At 41.4% G+C, this 20211-nt stretch overlaps 1 protein-coding gene across 7 annotated transcripts in view; it reads right to left on the bottom strand.

Annotated features, from left to right (window-relative positions):
• Window positions 1-20211, bottom strand: part of LOC129704008 (arfaptin-1-like) — a 108667-nt gene that overhangs the window by 46147 nt on the left and 42309 nt on the right. For all 7 annotated transcript variants that reach the window (XM_055646814.1, XM_055646833.1, XM_055646823.1 and 4 more), the window contains one exon: window positions 7707-7815. In XM_055646814.1, coding sequence (XP_055502789.1) covers window positions 7707-7815 — 109 coding nt within the window. The remainder of the gene's footprint in view (window positions 1-7706; window positions 7816-20211) is intronic.

Here is a 20211-nt window from a genome sequence, read left to right as displayed (position 1 = left end):
CTGACTGCAACACATAACAGCACAGTGCTTTATCTTTTATTTCATCAATTATAGGATGTAACCAGCATTGGCAGGACTAGTTCCCCTGAATTATTCGGCTTGGTATTTTCACTTCAGAATATAAAGTGAAGTTGGTTAGATGTCCCCTCAAACCTGTCCTGATGTTCAATACGAAAAACGTAATTATATTTCTGGCTTCATCCCCTGCTTAAGTCCTATATCTCTCTACTCCCGGGATGGCAGGACTGACATATGATGAAAGAATGGGTCGACTGGGCTTGCATTCATTGGAATTTAGAAGGATCCCTACTGTTCATCTAAGGACTTTCTACAGGGGCACCATCGAGAGTATACTGACCTATGGCATCACTTCCTGGTTTGGGAGCTGTAAGGCTTATGAACAAAATCAACTCAACAGGATAGTGAAGACAGCCAGCAGGATTATTGGTGCCCCACTCCCTTTCCTGTTGGAGATCTATCAGAAGCGTAGCATCAGCAGAGCCATCTCCATTATCAAGGACCCCCATCATCCATCACACCACATCTTCTCCATTCTGCCATCTGGGAAGAGGTACAGGAGCATCAGCTGCAAAACCAGCAGGATGCTACACAGCTTCTTCCCACAGGCAATAAGACTGGTTAACGGACTGTGTCCCCTCCCCATATATCGTTCACCAACACATTCAACCTCGCCCATACTTTGACAGCTAGGCACTTGTCAAAGCAATGCCACTGTCGGTCGGAATGTCTGTTTTTATTTTATTGTAAATTTTAGGCCTGTTTTTAGATATGGCAATTTTAATTTTTTTAAAGCTCTATGTATTTATCCTGTTTTTATTAACTACACCGAATGGAAACTGATCGAAAAACATTTTTTTCGTTTCATCTGTGTATGCGAGTACTCAGTTAAAATTATATTAAATAAATACTGAATACTGAATGAGAGGGGATCTTATAGAAACATATAACATTCTTAAAGCATTGTACAGGGTGGATACAGGAAAAATGTTCCCGATGTTGGGGAAGTCCAGAATCAGGGGTCACAGTTTAAGAATAAGGGGTAGGCCATTTAGGACTGAGATGAAGAAAAACTTTTTCACCCAGAGAGTTGTGAATCTGTGGAATTCTCTGCCACAGAAGGCAGTGGAGGCCAATTCACTGGATGTTTTCAAGTCAGTTAGATTTAGCTCCTCGTGCTGAAGGAATCAAGGGATATGGGGAAAAAGCAGGAACGGGGGTACTAATTTTAGATGATCAGCCAGGATCATATTGAATGGCAGTGCTGGCTCGAAGGGCCAAATGGCCTACTCCTGCACCTATTTTTCTATGTTTATACTCTGAATAAAATATCTATCACAACCTTAAATAAACTCAATGCTTCGTCTCTCTGGAGCAGAGAATTATAAACATTCACAACCATATAAAATCTAGAGGCACAAAGAACTTGTGTAAAAGGCAGTGTTGGAGTAACTCTGTGGGTCAGGCTGCATTCCTGGGCGGCATTTTGGGTGGGGACGTTTCAGACTGAAAAAAACCTCTTTTCTCAATTTTAGATGGCCAACCTTACCTTAGGATGACGTACCTAATACGAGATGCTCTGAGCAAAGAAAACAATATCCATCTTAGAAAACCCCTGAAAATCTTACTTATTTAACTTTCAGCATCTCTGCCTCGCTAGTAAGGTCAGCATTAATCCATCTCTAATTACTCTTTTTGCAATGAGTTAACCTCTTCTGATCTCCAAAGTACTGGTCATTCTGCTCAATCTTTCCTCATAGGCCAACCCCTGCATTTCACGAGGCATTATGGGAATCTTTACAGCTTTCTGTGCGGAAAAAAAAATCTTAATTTCACCCGTGATGCTTCTGGTAATTATCTTCATTCTATATCTATTCCTTTTCAACTCTACTGCCAATAGGATTAGTTACCACATCTATTTTGTCTAGGCCTTACTTAGTTTTAAATACCCCTATCAGATCTCGTCAATGTTCACAGACTCTCAAATGTATCCACATAACTAAAATTCCTTATCGGTGGAATGCAGGTGCAGCAGGTATATAGGAAAATGAACAGGATATTATCCCTTATTGCTGGAAGGATTGAAGACAAAAGTAGGAAGATTGTTTTTCATTTTTTGCCCCCAATCACAAAGAACAGTGATGAAACATTTTCTTAAATATTGGTCTCCTTAAGGATATCTGTTAATTCAGAGAATGTTTACTGACAAATGCCAAGAAAGGACAAGTTGTCCCACGCAGAAATGTTCGTCCAGATAGGTTTGTAAATGCTGAAGTTTAGCACAGCAAGGGGGAATAGATTGAAACATGGAAGATTTCAAGTGTCTTGGCATGGTGGAAGATATTTCTTCCCGTGGGAGAACATAGAACGAGTTCCCACTGATTAAAAATAGGTTACCTGTTTTTAGGCTGTTTTGTTCCTCAAGTTTTGGGATTATCTCATTTACTTTAAAGGGCAGTGGAAGTGGAATCTTTGAGGCAGAAGTAGACAATAGACAATAGGTGCAGGAGTAGACCACTCGGCCCTTCGAGCCAGCACCGACCGCCATTCAATGTGATTAGGGCTGATTATCCACAATCGGTACCCCGTTCCTGCCTTCTCACCATATCCCTTGACTCCGCTATCTTTAAGAGCGCTATCTAACTCTCTTGAAATCATCCAGAGAATTGGCCTCCACTGCCTTCTGGCAGAGAATGCCACAGATATTCCGTAGATGCTTGATAAAGATGAGATTGAATGATAACCATGGTTAAACAACAATGCAGAGTTGAGGTCACAATCAGATCAGCCATGATCTTATTTAAAGGCAATGAGTGTCCAGCAGCCAGGGTTTCGGCCCGAAACGTTGCCTATTTCCTTCGCTCCATAGATGCTGCTGCACCCGCTGAGTTTCTCCAGCTTTTTTGTGTAACCTTCGATTCTCCAGCATCTGCAGTTCCCTCTTAAACGCCAATTCTCCTGTTTGTGTTGCCTAGTGATTATTTTAATTAACCTCTTCTGTTCCCTCTCTAAATAACCTTTTGTAAAGTGTGGTGCCCAGAAAAGAACACCACTTCAATTAAGGAAGAACATTAAAAAAAAACATGGTTAGCCATCATTTAAAAAAACATAATTTCCTTGCTGTTGTACTGTAGGCCTTAATTTTTAAACTTGGGGTCCCATATGCTTTTTCAACCACTTTCTTAACCCATCCTGATATTCGACAAATGTTGCACATGCGTCCCCGATTTGTGTCAAGAGTGATACAGTATGGAAGTGAGATGTACGACCCTCCGTATCCACACTGACCATTAAGCATACACACACACCAAACCTGCAATAATCCTATTTTTCCCCAGACACATCTCATCAATTCCTCCCCTAAACCCATAATCTACAATGTGTGATACTGTACATATTAGTATTTTATTCCAGTTTATTTAATACATTGCATTCAAATTCCTCAAATGCCATGATGGAATCTAAACTCATGTCTAGACCAACAGTCTACTTCCTGGATATATACCCAAATCAAAATGATCATATTATTGTATTGATGGAGAGAGGTGACAAAGTCACTGTTAATGTTAAAGAAAATATATTGTTATACATCCAGTCAATTTCTGCTAAGAATGTTTAACGTAATTCTTCATTTGATTACAAATGGTGTAAAATTTGAATTTGACATAAGATGTGCTGGCTAACATTATGGTCAGTAACCTTGATTGGTCTGTTAATTTGGGTTGAATGTAGCACGCAGAGTCTTTTTAATGCTATTGGAATAATGGTTATAATATAAATATTAATGCAAAAACTACAAACTCAGACAAAATGGTAACCAGTTGAAAATCTTCATTGTTCTATAAAAGGTATTCAAGCTTGTTTAGTGAACCCATCCTTCAGCGTGCAGCTGCTTATGAAAGAGTAGGAAATAAAAAGGTTCCATGACTGCTAATTATAAAAATTCATGCTTTTCAAATTTAAATGTTTCAGTCTCAGTGACTTGAAAGCTTTTGCTTCTTCAATGAGGGAGCCGAAGAAAAACACAATGACTGTTCAATATTGCATACTATGGATCTCATGCAAAAAGGAACATCTTAGCTTTTCTGTTTGTCCAGTTTAATCTCCATTTAGCCACAATATACTAGATTACTTTTTGATCTTTCACTACAGTTGTTGCTAGGATAGCATGCACAACATTTACCACGGCAAAATTAGTTTGTTCATATTTGTTGACAGAATGAGAAATGATCGCACAGTTTAAAAACACAGCGTCAGCAAAACAGCCAAACTCAATTCCAAAATAAGAATCAAGTAATAGAATAGTTAATTAATCCAGAGTGCTACAAAGAGTATCACCCGTTTAAAATAGCTTACTTTCATTTTTTAATTTCTCATATAATCGTAATAATTCAGTTTATTCTTTGAGTGCAAATATAGAGCAACCAAAGTAAAATATGGTGCAAATGTAATGTTTTTCAATGTATCAAGAGGTGTCTGGCAAAGGAAAATCTGTTACGTTCCACAGATTTCCCAATCAAACCATCTTTATGGGGAAACCAGTTCCACCCATACACTCATGAGAGGAATTTTAGGAAACAACAATAAATAGAGTACGACTTGAGAATTAAGGGACATAGAAACATAGAAAATAGGTGCAGGAGTAGGCCATTCGGCCCTTCGAGCCTGCACCACCATTCAATATGATCATCCAACTCAGTATCCTGTACCTGCCTTCTCTCCATACCCCCTGATCCCTTTAGCCACAAGGGCCACATCTAACTCCCTCTTAAATACAGCCAATGAACTGGCCTCAACTACCTTCTGCGGGAGAGAATTCCAGAGATTCACCACTCTCTGTGTGAAAAATGTTTTCCTCATCTCGGTCCTAAAAGATTTCCCCTTTATCCTTAAACTGTGACCCCTTGTTCTGGAGTTTAGTGACAGAAGTTTAGGGGTAACATTAGGGGGAACTTCTTTACTCAGAGAGTGGTAGCTGTGTGGAATGAGCTTCCAGTGGAAGTGGTGGAGGCAGGTTCGATTTTATCATTTGAAAATAAATTGGATAGGTATATGGACGGGAAAGGAATGGAGGGTTATGGTTTGAGTGCAGGTAGATGGGACTAGGGGGAAGAAGAAAAAAAAGTGTTCGGCATGGACTTGATGGGCTGAGATGGCCTGTTTCCGTGCTGTAATTGTTATATGTTATAATAAAAAGCTTGCATTTAATTGCTTTAAGGATGTGGGTTTTCAAACAATTTTCAAAAACATCCTGAATTATTTTCACTCTAAAATGTAGTATTTAGGATAATTTCGGAGAGCAAACCTGAAATACAATATTTTAATTAAACTTCAGTTTTAAAACATAATAATCAAACTAGGCAGCGTGTAAATGATGGATTTGGTTGATGGACAGCAGCATGCCAATCTGAGAAAGCTAATTTTAAATTTGTTGACGAAAGATCATCCCATAGAAGAGTAAATGGATTTTGTGGCACTGCGACAGGGAAACTGACAGCATTCATGTCATTATTCTACTGAATTGACATCAATTTCAAGATTACCACATGTATGAGAACAGCAATCCTGAAGTTGCTGTCAGCAATTCACTTCAGGGCAACAGGATGTATAATGCTTTCAAGATATTTTAAAATATATTTAAATGTTTTTCAGCTTAAGATGTTTCAATCTTTAAGTTACTTGTATAAATTAAATTATTAAAAGCTTTTAAAACCATTCTCAGAAACATTCCGAGTGCAGCTGTTTCACTGGGTCTGGATGCACAACTAGGTTGACAATCTATTATTGTTTCACTTTTTCCAAGCGATACCCCATACGAAGAGATGCCCCCCCCCCCCCCCCCCCCCCAAAATGTGGCCTGGGTAAACCCTCCCTCTAGTTTTCCAAGCTCATGCTGACAGATCAGCAAGGCAAAGATCGCAAGTTTTTGTTTTATTTCAGAAATGAGTGGAGGGTCGACAGTGCTCAATGTCGATTGCAAAATATTCCCTGTTAACATTTTTCCTCTCTCGCTGAATGTTCCCTGACCCCGCTGTCCCCAGCTTTTCCTCCAGACATTGGAATAAAAATGTAATATGCTAGTTAAGTCTTGTACAGTTAAATCAAAAAATTTGAGGGTTTGATATAGCAGCTTCTGCTATTATATATAAATTTAGTGGAGGAAGTGCACATGAATAGGTAATGTTTCTGTTACATTGTTCTTTTTCACTTAGACAAGTGTATAATGATAATCTCTGCATATGGCAGGCATTTGTAAATACAGTAAACAACGAGCAGGATAGGAATATTTCTGGGAGCCTAAACTAAGGAAATAGCGTATGCACAGCGCAGATGAGATTTGACAGAGAGAAGTATGAAGTGAAGCATTTTGATTAGACATACACAAGAGACAGTATAAGCTAAATGAAACAATTTTAAAAGGAATCCAGGAACAGATAGAGGGGTTGCAAACAAATATCTTTGAACGTATAAGTTACGACGAGTAGGCTGCTAAAAAGCCCAACAGATCCCTGCTTTACAAATAGATACCTATAGCAGAATGGTAATAAAGTTTTTTTTATAAATCATGCATTGCTCCCAGCCATAGAATTATGATCAATTCTGGACATAACTTTCGGAAAGCCCAAAAAGGCTTTGATTAAGTTTACTCAGGATTCATCAGTGTTCACATAATTAAAACCTTGGTTACATGGGAGGTAGACAAAAATGCTGGAGTAACTCAGCGGGTGAGGCAGCATCCATACGAAGGAATAGGTTACGTTTCACGTCGAGACCCTTCTTCAGACTGATGTGGGGGGGGGGGGGGGGGGGGAAGGAAGAAAGGAAAAGGAAGAGGCGGAGACAGTGGGCTGTGGGAGAACTGGGAAGGGGAGGGGAAGTTACATGGGATGTGCGATTTGAGTAATGTAGAGAGAATAGAGAAATTGGGTTTGCAAGCCTTAGAAAAAATAACAAATAATTAATTGAGGTGCACAAGATCGAAATGTTTTAGTAAATTTATTTTTTTCGGGTTTAGAAGGGAGTTAACCAAAGGCATTGATGATGTAATTAGCAAAAGAACAAGATGAGTTCCTTTTAACCCAACCAGTAATGTGCAGGAAAGATTCAAGCAACTTTCAAAAAAATATTTACATATATATTTTAAGGGAAAAAAAGTTCCAGATCCAACGGACAAAAATTGGTCTACTTTCGTAGCTCTTTTCAGAAACATCAACTTGATCAGTATTTGCAGGGGACTGATCAATCCCGGCTCACAGAACCAACTTGATAAGATCTATTAATGGCAATAGATCCGCATTTTTCACCTCAAACGCCTCTAGCTTTATACAAATGAAAACCCACAAAAGCACATACATCAGAAACAAATATTTAAACCATTTCAGACTTCAAAAAGATAAGGATTTCAATTATTTTAGTAATTATTGCAAGTCATTTTTATGGCATGAGAATGATAAATGTGGTCCAATTTGTCTACATTCCACCTTTTAAGACAAACTTTTTTCTGAGAGCAGCCTCACAAGTGTCTGTAGCATTGCTGAATTGTCTTTATGAAAGAAGAATGATCAAAGAATGCAACTATTATTGAAATATAAATGTGAATAAAGAACTTGAAATACACATATTCCAATTATGAAAAATTAAACATTATATGAGCCTTGTAAAAATAAAAAATGTAAAACTATCATTACCTCTATATGTTTCAGCTTCAATGATTCCCTCAGATGGATTACCATAGCTGCTAGAAACAATTCTGGTTTCTTTTAGGGTAGGACCACCAGTCATCATGTGCTTCATATCCTGGGACATACGAAAAAAAACACAAAATCATCCACGTATAGTTCACAAATGAGAGCACATTTAGTCATTTGTCCTGTTAACATCTATATATATTTTACTAAAACAGTCACCTTGTTCGTTTGTTTGTTTGTTTGTATGTGGATGATTTCCCGAAACACAGCTAAAATGGTACACGATAGCCCTACAATTTTTGGCCCACCTTACTCACCATTGTCCTGGGTTTCCAATAGCCAAGTTTTGTTCAGATTGATGTTATATTTTACAAGTTATTGATATTTTAAACTTTACAAAACCACTTTTCCACTTGTCCTGCCTATCAGCCGCGTTCGACGTCACAATGACGTCACAATGGGAACCCAAATTTTATTTACATAAAGAATTTGTGATTGTTTTTATTCCCCAGAAAAACCCTCCTTTTTAATCAAATTCTTCCTTTTTCATTAACAGCAAACATTGTGTTTAGGTTATTTCAAAGAAAAAGCATGATTTTAATTGAGAATTCCATTTAAAACAGAAATCATTATTTTCATTGGGGGGGGGGGGAGGTTTAATTTTAAAAAATACTGATTTTCGTTGTGGGGGGGGGGGGGAGGGAGGAGGTGAGGAGTGGGGGAGCAGGGGATAGAGGGGGAGGAGGGTAAGGAGAGGGAAGGGAAAAAGTAGGGGAGGTGATAGAGGGAGAGGGGAGGGGTAGGGAGGGGGGGGGGGTTGAGGGAGAGAGGGGAGGGCAGGGAGGGGGTGGGGAAGAGGGAGAGGAGGAGAGAGCAGTGGGGGGTGAAGAGGGAGGGGGGGGTGGGATGAGGAGGTGGGAGAGCAGGGGAATAGAGGGAGGGAGGGAGGGGGGTTTATGAGCGAGGGAGTGACTGAGGGTAGGGGAAAGGAGAGAGAGGGAGAAGTGAGGGAAGGAGCGGGAGAGGAGGAGAGGGTAAAGAAGAGGGAGGGTGAAGAGGAAGGGAATGCTGGGGATGAAGGATAATGGAGGAGGATAGGGACAGGAAGAGGGATGGCGAGCTAATGGAGATGGGGAGGGGGAATGAGGATGAAGCAAAGGAGGGTGGGGAGAGGGAGGATAATGGAGATGGGGAATAGTGGACTGAAGAGGGAGAGTGAGATGCATTCACATTGATCTTAATTTTTACAAGTTATTGCCATTTTGAACTTTAAAAATGTCGCAGTCGTGCTCCCACTTGCCGGCCGAGCCTGCAGAATTGGGGGAGGGTTGCCGTGACTCGCGTCACAACGGGGAACCCATCAGCCACGCCTGCGCAGTTGGGGGCTATGGGTGAGTGGTGGAATATTGCCTTGGGGGACGGAGCCCAATGGGTCCGCACCTGGTCTAGTTTAAAATGAAAGGGACATTCCTTTTGATGGATATTCATTTGGATGGATCAATGCATGATCCCATCAAGTTCTGTTTCACTACAATGTCACAAGGACAATTATGACACCGTGGAAACCGGAGTTCCGTGAAAAGATAGCTCAAAAGAATTTCAGCCAATTTTCTTCCAAAAAGAGTCATTTCCTTTTGCTCAACTCTCATTGCAGTGGAAACACATATTGCAATGGAAGATTTGCTTTACTGCTGCCATTAATTGTCCAGGAAAATAGTTTGATGCACCAAGATACACCATGAGGATGTTGCTTTGGGATATCGGAGCAAAACTATTAAATGCCAGTTCAGTGGCAGCACTCCCAACTCATCATCATGCTTGTCAACTCAAATGTCACTCCAGGTACCTCAGCATATAACCATCCTCATACTTAGTACACGCCTGATGGGAGTGTTGCATTGTCAGAGATGTCATTTTATCAGAATTTTCTGAAGCATCAATTGAAAGAACAGGAATTTTATCTTAAGGTGCCTGTCCCACTTATGTGTCCTTGGCACGCAAATTACGCTACCTCGTGTCGCGTTGTGCCGCGACGGTCCCATGAAGGTCACGTGCTATTTCATACGTACGCACAGCCGTCTGGACCACGTGACGTCATTTGAAGATGGACACAAAATGCTGGAGTAACTCAACAGGACCGGCAGCATCTCTGGAGAGAAGCAATGAGTGATGTTTCGGGTCGAGACTCTTCTTCAATCGGAAAAGAAGGGTCTCGACGCGAAACGTCACCCATTGCTTCTCTCCAGAGATGCTGCCGGTCCCACTGAGTTACTCCTGCATTTTGTGTTTATCTTCAATTTTCTTGGCCCCGCTCTGGGAGTAGAAGTGGGGGCGGATCTGGACCGTAACGGCCATGAGCCCCAGGCCAAGCTCGACGATCATTTGCCTGCTTCTGCTGCTGTTGAAGGTGAGACGTTGCGTCGCACCAGGGTCCTGGGCCTGTCCCACTTTGGCCGTCAGTTACGCGAGTTGGCGCGCAAAGATTTTGTTCGCTACAAAAATTTCGGAGCCCCGCGCGATGTCGCGTACAACTACATACCCCTCCGTGCTTCTCAGTGGGACCGGCCCCGCGCGGCCACACGATGCCCGTGTGCCTCAACGCGACCACGAGGCCGCGTAATTTGCATGCTAAGGACACGTGGGACAGGCCCTTTAAGACTTTCAACATCTGTCCATCACCCAATGGCCCTGCTACTGTTTATGACACCTTACTTTACATGTAGATATGCAACAGTAACACCATACCAATAACAGCACCACTGCAAAATCAACTCACTACACAAATGCTAGTTCATTGTTTGTTTTATATTACAACCCAACAGTCTTGTGTATTTCCTTGCTATGCCACAATTTCTTTTGTAGTTATCTGTTGGATATATTTTTTAATTACTCAAAATAATCATTATTTGTTCAGGTAGCTGTCCATTTGATACTTTGATTAATCAATGGGAGGTATGGACTCATCTCGCTGCACCTCCCCCATACCTAACCTAACCCCTTTGAGATAATAATCTGCCCCCTTGTTTTTGCCGCCAAAATGGATAACCTCACATTTATCTATATTATACTGCATCTGCCACGCATCTGCCCACTCACTCAACCTGTCCAGGCCACCCTGCAACCTCCTAACATCCTCTTCACAGTTCACACTGCCACCCAGCTTTGTGTCATCCGCAAACTTGCTAGTGTTGCTCCCAATTCCCTATTCCAAATCATTAATATATATGGTAAACAGTTGCGGCCCCAATACCAAGCCTTGCAGCACTCCACTCGCCACTGCCTGCCATTCTGAAAAGGACCCGTTCACTCCTACTCTTTGCTTCCGGTCTGCCAACCAACTTTCTATCCATGTCACTGATCTGATTGTTCCAGGAGGTGCCCTGAAGGGCTGCGTGGCTTTCTCCAATGCCGTAAGAGAATATGAATATAAAAAATCAAACGCAGATCTTCTATTTGGTCACACGGAAAATATGTTCCACACCGCATACAATCTTAAAATATCAGATTGAACAAAAACTAGATATATTTAAAACACAAATCTGTTGGGTTTTTTAACATCTTATCACAAACTAACAGATTTGAGCAGTGAGCTAACAAATAATTCGTAAACACATTTTGTATTGATAGGACTGGAAGCTGAATCAACATTTTATGAAGTAGTACAGAATCAATAGGTGAAATAATACAAGGGGACTTTTGCAATGAGGTTAAATGTTTTCAGTTGTTCTAGATTGCCCAATTTAGACAGGCAATGTTAAAAGGGGCAGGCTAAGCTAATAGAAAACGTAACTCTGTTTCAGATATAAGAATGGGTGTGGCTCCCTGATAAAATGCCTACCAGGATCTGGTAATATCGGATAATTGAAAAGGGATTCGTGTCACAAGCATTTCTTACAAATATCTGCGTGCGTTAATATCAGTGTTTAAATTGGGCAAATGCCTCCGAGCTGTCAGTTGCTCTCTTCCTACACAGCTTTTTTTCCTTTGATTCATGACAGATGCACGTGATGTCGGAACATAATATATTTGACAAAACATTGATCAAAATAGAGAAACTTAGTTAATATTTCCAAACCAATCATTTGTAAATCTAATTTAATAAAATGATATTTTACCCTGGAGTTAATTGCTCTTAGCGCAGATAGTTCGATGTAATCTCCAAAGCGATTTACTTTTCTTGAACATTTATTGCTCTTGTAGAGCTGGACCAATTATTTGGTAGTCACACACTGATTAACAGCTACTTGGTGCTGGATTATCGAAGGGGAATCTCAATACTTGCAAATACCTGCTTGCTAGTCATGTTCTGCCTCAACTTTTTCCCCCAAATTTAAAAAGAATGATTGAAAGCAGTCAGCATCTATAATGTGAAATTAGAATGTTTTCAGAGATCTGCTACGAAGACATTTTTGCATTAACCCGACTTACTCTTGAGAAAATAAATTGTTAATATTGCAAATCTCACGAGAATCTTTAATATTTTGTCTTAGAAGATGAATCTGTTCACATTTTTGGGTGACCAAAATGTTTCATATTCTCTTGTCCATTAGGTGGTGGGTGTGAGGAGGGAATAGTTAAATCTGGTCATTTAGAGGGCAGCCACCCTTTCTCAGAGATTCAGCAAACGTGCATTTTGCACAGCATTTTTCACAGATGCAGGACATCGCTACGTGCTTTGCAGGCAATTAAGAACCTCTAAAGTGTAGCACGGTCAATATGATCGTGATTTTTTTTTTTTTTTATATTTTTTATTAGAAGTACAGTCATATGGCACCAAAGTGCCTAATATATATTTTCATAATACATTTTATGTACAACTTCTTTTTTTTTTGTTACATTGAAAAAAGATGAGAATAAGAAAAAGAAGTTAGATAGTAAAGGATAGAAAGATGTGAAATATATAGTGTGTGAAGAAAGAAAACGAGTAAATGAAGAAAGTTGAGAGAAAATAGTGAAAAGAAAATAAAATAAAAAAGAAAAGGAGATCATTATTTATATTGACCAACCCTCGTCCAGTCCTGAAACAGTTATTTTTTACATACGATCGTGATTAATTACCAGATTATCTATTTTGCCCTTGTTACATGAAAGGAACTATAGCGGAAACGCTGTTGGCGTTCAAGGCTAAATATTGGTCAAGACATGGGAAAATATATTCTGCTCCCCTTAGAGAGATTCTGTGGAATCAATGAATTCTTTTCAGTTTCCTTCAAACAAAATCCCCAATTGTCCATCATTCCCTTGATACTTCATTAAAGGGTTGTCCTAGCATTATGTGCTAAAACAGGGTTTCTTCTGATCTTCCAGCAAGTGGCCCTAACAAGGTGCTGTTTTTCGCACAATTACTGATTGAGCAAAATTGGCATGAAAATTGTTACACCATCACAATGACAGGGTTAGAAAAACAGTGCTTCTTAAGCATCTGCTCTTCCGAGACAATGTCTAGACTTTACAACTTCATGCAGGCTAATATCCAGAAATTTGAAATGATTCTCAACACAAAGAAAAACAATTACAAATGAGAACATTGCACAAAATTGTTCCCCACTAAGATGCCTTCTTCATAGTCAGGTAATTATCTTTATTTGCTTGTGTAGACAAGAGCCAAATGAAAAGTCTCTTGCTTCACTTATATAGGTATGATTAGTATGATAATATTTAAATAAAAGAAAAAGGAACCATGGTAGATCCATTCCACCATCCATGGTCCTTGACTGGAATTGCTCTTAGCTCCCCAATCCCCACTTCTCCCAACTGTATCCACAACTCTCTGGAGTACTGAATTTCAAAGAGTCTCAACTCCAAGTGAAGAAATGTCCCCTTCTCTATATTGAACACGAAAGCAACCTCCTTGGGTCTAGAGTTTGCAAGCTAAAGAAAATAGTCTGCATCTTGTCAAATATTCAAATTCTTAATGCTTCAATGAGTTGACTTTTTTCATTCTTTAAGTGTCAGTGCATTTTTCTCAATGTTCTCCATCTCAGTAATCCATGTTGTAAACCTTTGCTGCATAAGCTCCAAGGCAAGTAAATATTCTCGTGAACACAAAATACACAGGCTCACTAAATTGTTGACAACTGGAGTGTTACCTTTGGACTCCAACCATATTGCACTCACAGACATTATGATAAGTGCCTTCTCAATTACCTGCTGTGCTGCATTTTAACTATGCCTTTCCAACATCTCCATGTCAGTAGTTAATTGAAATCCAGTTAATGAATCGCAGTATGTTGTATTTTTCCTGATCTGCAATATTATTAAGTCGCAGAAAAGAACATAAAATTTGCATAATATTTTGCGATGATGTGCTTGATTCAGATTCAGATTCAAATTTATTGTCATTGTGCAGTGTACAGTACAGAGACAACAAAATGCAATTCTTTGCGGCATACACATGTTATCATGTGTTTAGTTTCATTTGAAGCTCAATCTATAGTGGCAATCAACTGTAGGCATCAGTAACCTGACTCAACAATTTAAAATGCACTTTGGCTGAACCAATGCACATTGTATTAGATTACAAATATCCTCCCTTATTTATAGTACCTATAGTAATTGAATAAGTATATTATTTGTACAAAACTTGCCTGTCGTCTGGATTAACAGAATGGAAGGAATGCAGTACAAAACCAAATGGATGTTTTAACCTTGCATTAATACATTTAATGGACAAGAAACTGACACGCAGGCTTGGTACATTGCTTGAATCAGACTCTCCAATTAAACTCCCCCCCACTACGATCAGAATCAAAAAGTGTTCTGACCTGAAACACACCCATGCATGTCCTCCAGAGATGCTGCCTGATCCACCGAGTTACTCCAGCACTTCGTACTCCACATAAGTTTAATCAAAGAATAATTTAACTTTGCAGTCATTTTCCTCAAATTACAAATGTTGTTTTTACAAATTGCTACAATCCGATTTGTGGCCACGTTAAGGGCATGTTTCGACTATTGTTGGGCTAAATTCGGACAGTATTAATGAAAAGGAAAGGGTCAGATATGAGAGGTGGCAACATGTTCAGAGTGACTGGAGATGAGGAGGCAATTTCAAGGTTAATAGGGTCAAAGGTGAATTTCTGATGGTAGAGATGTGCTGAGAGATTTCCATATAAGATAAGATTTCCAGAGAGTTATAAATCTGTGGAATTCTCTGCCCAGGCTAATTCACTTGATGAATTTAAAAGTGAGTTTGATAAATCTCTAGGGGCTAGCGGGATCAAGGGATAAGAGGAGAAGGCAGGCACAGGTTACTGATTGGGGACGATCAGCCATGATCACAATGAATGGCGGTGCTGGCTTGAAGGGCCAAATGGCCTCCTCCTGCACCTATTTTCTATGTTTCTAAGATGGAAGGCAATACTTAAAAAAAGAGAATGATTAGCTTATGGTTCAATTAGATCACTTCTTGCTCTTCCAAACATAATTTTCATGATATGTGCAGGTATGTGTTTTTCTTGCATTGTAGTAATCTGCAGTTCAGGCAGAAACTATGAGCAATGCTCAAGCAGCTGTATTATCAAAGCCCCAGACAACTGTGGCAAATAAAGTGCTGGGGTAACTCAGTGGGTCAGGCAGCATCTCGGGAGAACATGGATAGGTAATGCTTCAAGTCAGGTCCTGATCTGAAAGTTTACCCTGTGGCACGTAGGTCCTGAAATGAAAACGAGGAGCCAGGTATTTCGGGAGGAACCTTTATTTATGTCCTTCCAGGTTGTAGGGAAGTCCACGAGAGAGGGATGGCACCCGAACCCTTGCCTTTAAACCTTCTGGTTAAGGGCAGCCTCTGGACTGAACCATTCCCGTGCTGAGGGGTTTGACAGTTAGGATGGCCTGACCCTTGGGAGCCGCCACAGGTAGCATATACCCCCCCCCCCCCCCCCACAACCTATATATATTCTCCAGAGATGCTGTCTGCTCTGCCCCGCTGAGTTACTCCAGCCGTGGTCTTAATTAATAAAACAGCATCAAAGATAGATATTTGCCATTGCTCAGGTCAGACAGCATCGCTGGAGAATATGGATAGGTGACATTTCTTCAGACCCAAAACACCTGATGGCAACTAACAACTCTGAAAGATGAACAATTCCTTGCAATCCATGAAGATGGCTGATATGCAATTTTAAATAAACCAAGTGTGGGCTAAATCCTGCTCTAACATTGGGAGCGGCAATTGCACAAAAAAGCGGGGTACCTATACCATTGGTAAAATGCAATTTTTTTCTAATTTAAACACACCAAGCATTATGTTTATAAAATACTATTATCTTCTTTCCTTACCATGCTCCTGCAAATCATTTTCACACAATATTATTTCCAATAAACAGGGATAAAATTAGTCATGCACATTTGTCACTGGATTACTTTGGCTCTCAACTGCATTAGATTTTAATCTTTCAGTTGTCATTCAAGTTTCAGATCAAGCTGTAACTTCACTGCAGGTAGCATATACCAATTTAATCAGTTACAAATCAGTGGGACACGAAAGATTCAAGATATCACACCTGCATGCAAATGATTTTAAGAAATTACAATGATCAATGGCATTAATATGACTAAGCGTTAGGAAAATGCAGCAGATTTTCATGTGCAATAAGTGTACATAAAGTTTTGTATTCTGACATTACGGAGCAGCAGCAGCAGCAGCAGAAAATACGATTTGAGGGGATGTGTGCAATACTTAGATCAGCAATAACTATGTACAAGATTAATCGAAAGATACAGCATGGAAACTGCCCTTGGCCCACCATGTCCATCAATCACCCGTTCACACGTGCTCTATGTTATCCCACTCTTACATCCACTCCCTACACACCAAAGGGCAATTTTACAGAGGCCAATTGACCTGCACACATGCAAAACGTTAGGATGGGGGGGGGGGGGGGGGGGGGGGGGGGGGGGGGGGGGGGGGAACCATCAAACCCAGAGGAGACCCATGTGGTTACAGAGAGAACATGCAAACACCACACAGACAGCACCTGAGGTCAGGATCGAACCTCTGACTCTGACAAGCAGCAGCTCTACCAGCAAGTGAGAAATCGTCCACTGGATATTCTGGCAAGGGAGGTTTTCAAAAAGTGCCAAAATGTAATACATATAGTTAATATCATTGTAAGTTAAATTAATTTAATTGGCTTTGAAATCTAGTTACATAATTGAATCCATCATCTAAAATTGGTGTGAAACCATTCGGTTGGGGCGTTCAACATGCATACAACACGTACCAGACTTAATGCTTACACAGATGGTTCTTTTCTTAATTTCCAGTTGGAAGGTTGCCCAATTGGTACAAGGACTCACTGACTGCTGAGTCAGCGCTCATACAACACCATCTGCCAGCAAGGCTGCTCCGTGCCTTGCACTGGGAGTTACAATCAACCATCAACTGTGGCAGCAGGTAGTCTCCACAATTGACAAATCTACCTCCTGCAAGATTTTCCCGTGCAACTTGACTGCTGAGCAACAAGCAACCAAATAAGAACCATATTTCATGCATCCACTTCTGTGTCTGTCAGGTGGCAATACTTTCCACACAAGTGCCTCAAGATTTCTTCCTTCTTCCTGAACCAGGGCTCCCCTTCCACCATGGATGGTCACGTATTTCTCACTTCTGTGCCCTCACCTCCTGGCCAAAGCAAGGATCCAGTTCAGCTGGTCCTCCCTTTCCACTCTACCTGCCTCTGCTTTCAATAGATGATCCTTTGTACTTTGCTGCCATCTTCAAAGATAAGAGCACCAAACATCATCTCCGCTGCTCCCATTTCAGCATTCTGATGGGACCAGCTCCTTCAAATCACTATTGTTTTTGGGGTATTCTTATGTGCACAGAAGTTGTTTCTCAACATGGATTACTCAAATCACTGTACTCATTTCTGCGAGACATGGTAAGAACCCATTTAAATACAACCCTCAAGTTATCCAACAAAATTGTCGGACCAATTTATACAAGACCAACATTTTGAAAACTTTGGTATCTTCAGCATTCAAATGTCTGCATGTCTATTCAATTAGTTAACACCAGAAACCTGTCGGGTGATTATACCTTGAATGCATAAACTATCAGAGCAGTTCTTCAATATAGTGCCAAAACATGCACACCTTATTAAATGTATGTCATGAGCTAGTTTTCATTATTTCTTTTAGCTGTGTACGTATGGGGGGTGGGCTGTGGGGGAAACCGTTTAATCTCTTCCCTTTGTGGGGACCCGACTTTTTCCCTGTCGGGTCTCGGATGTCGTTGGGCCTAACATCGAGGAGCCAGCGGCGGCCTCCGGCCGGGGATGGCCCCAAAGGCTCCACTCACGGAGCCTGCGGACCTGACATCGCGGAGCTGCCGACTTCGGAACGGGAAGAGCTGTGGTGGCGCATGGCTGCGACCCGACTTTGGAGTTCGGAGGCTCCGGCCGCAAGCCCGGTGGACAGGAACATCGGGAGCTCGCAGGTCCCTGGTGGGAGACCGCTTTTCCGAGCTCCGCAAAGGCAACGTCTTCCGCTGGAATCGCGGGGTTTAAAGGACAGGAAGCGGGGCCTAACATCGCCCGGCGCGGCTTAAACGGTCACAGGACTTGCCATCACCCGCCGGGGCGCTTAACATTCGGAGCACCAGTCCGCCTCGATGCTGCGCGAGAGAAGAACAAAGGGAAGAGATAAAGACTTTGCCTTCCATCACAGTGAGGTGGTGTTGGAGACTCACTGTGATGGATGTTTATGTAAACTGTGTTAAGTGTGGGTCTTGGGTTTTTTTGTAAAGTAAAAAACTGTAGAAATGAAATTTCGTTCAAATCTAGGTTTGAATGACAATAAATAGCATTCCATCCTACAGCTGGCAGTACAGTAGAGAGCCTGCAGCAATATCTTGTTTGCATCTTCCAGTTCTACATATTAAGGATGCAAGAAATAGGCAAGATGGCTGCAATAAATTGGGCAACCTGCTCATTCTAATGGGTTGCTGACTTTGATCAAGGTAGCAAATGCAAAAAATAGTTTTATTTCTTTACTTTATTGTGTCGTTATATGTATATATAAAAATAAATGTTCCTAAAGGGCCTGTCCCACATAGGCGATTGGAGAAGGAGTGGAGACAAATTTAACTTTTACACGGCTGTGAAGCTCGGCGGACATTAACGTTACCAGTCGGTCACCCTTGGTTCTGAAAACGACTGCTTACGTTTTTTCCCCCCAATGTGCCAATGAAATTCACCGGTCAGCACCGGCTACAGCCTACTAGAGCCTACAAGAACCTACGAGCTCCTGGCAACCCACTAGGACCTTTAGGACCTCCTTGCGACCCACCTACGGCTTGGGAATTCTCGCTGCTCTCCACGGCGAATTCTCATACTCTCCCGCGAACATGTGGCGACTGCTGAGTCTCCTGCAGTCGCCTAAAAAGTCGCTTAAGTGGGGCAGGCCACTAAGGAGACGATGCGGTCGCCACATGTTCGCGGGAGGTTGCCGGGCAATCGCCTTCATGGTCGTGAGGAGTTCCCGCATTCTGGGAACTAGTCGCGGCCTCATTATGGTCGCCATGGAGAGTAGCAAGAATTCTCGTGTCGTGTGTGGTTTGCCAGGAGGTCCTAGTGGGTTGCCGGGAGGTCGAAGGTTCTCGTAGGTTGTAGCCAGTGCTGACCAGTGACTTTCTCATTGAGGGAAAAAAAACGTAAGCAGTAGTTTTCAGAACCAAGGATGACCGACCGGTAACGTTAACTTTCCGCCGAGCTTCACAGCCGTGTATCTCTGGCTTCTTAAAAGTTGTTCCATTCCTTCTCCCCCATTCTTTTAAAGGACTTACGTGACCCTTCCCGTACACTGCGCTTTCACCGTCTTCATTACAGCGCCAACCTTCCTGCCCATCACTGTGTGTGTGTGCGCGTTCCACTCCGACAGTCGCCGTTCCAGTTGCCGGTTTTTCAGGCGACTGCTAGCGACTTAGCAGTCGCCTGAAAAACCGCCTAAGTGGGATAAAAGGTATTAAAGGTACTAAAAAAGGTTATTTACTTTAATTCAAGTGTTTGCAGTAGGTTGGATTAAGCACAATCCTGTCCATCAACTAAACCTGGACCTTAGCCAATATGTTGAAGAACGGAAAATTTGTTTTGTTTATGCTGTTCTAAACTGGAAATGCTTAGAGAAGATCGGAAAGGTGGAAGTATTTTTCATTCGTGGCACTGATGCCATACTAATGAATTCCACCCAAAGACTGGGGAAGTAAAGGAACAAGCAAAGTTTTATTGCACAGTAAAGAGTTAAACATTTCCCTCCCTTTCTGCAAGGAACATGGCACATAGGGAATGGTTTATGTGCATGACTTGGCATCATGTTCAGCACAGACATTGTGGGCCGAAGGGCCTGTTTTTATGTTGTACTGTTCTATGACACCCAGGCACTGGGCTAAAATCCTTATCCAGTACTTTAGTTTAGGAACAACATAAAACAGCTTAACTTCCCAATGTTGCTCCCGATGTTGCTCCCGACCAGCTCCCGATGTTGGGGAAGTCCAAGACAAGGG

Source organism: Leucoraja erinacea, chromosome 1 (assembly GCF_028641065.1).
Source record: "Leucoraja erinacea ecotype New England chromosome 1, Leri_hhj_1, whole genome shotgun sequence".
NCBI lineage: Eukaryota > Metazoa > Chordata > Chondrichthyes > Rajiformes > Rajidae > Leucoraja > Leucoraja erinaceus.
The sequence above is the reverse complement of the archived record's forward strand: the minus strand, read 5'-3'. Positions and strand labels throughout refer to the sequence as shown.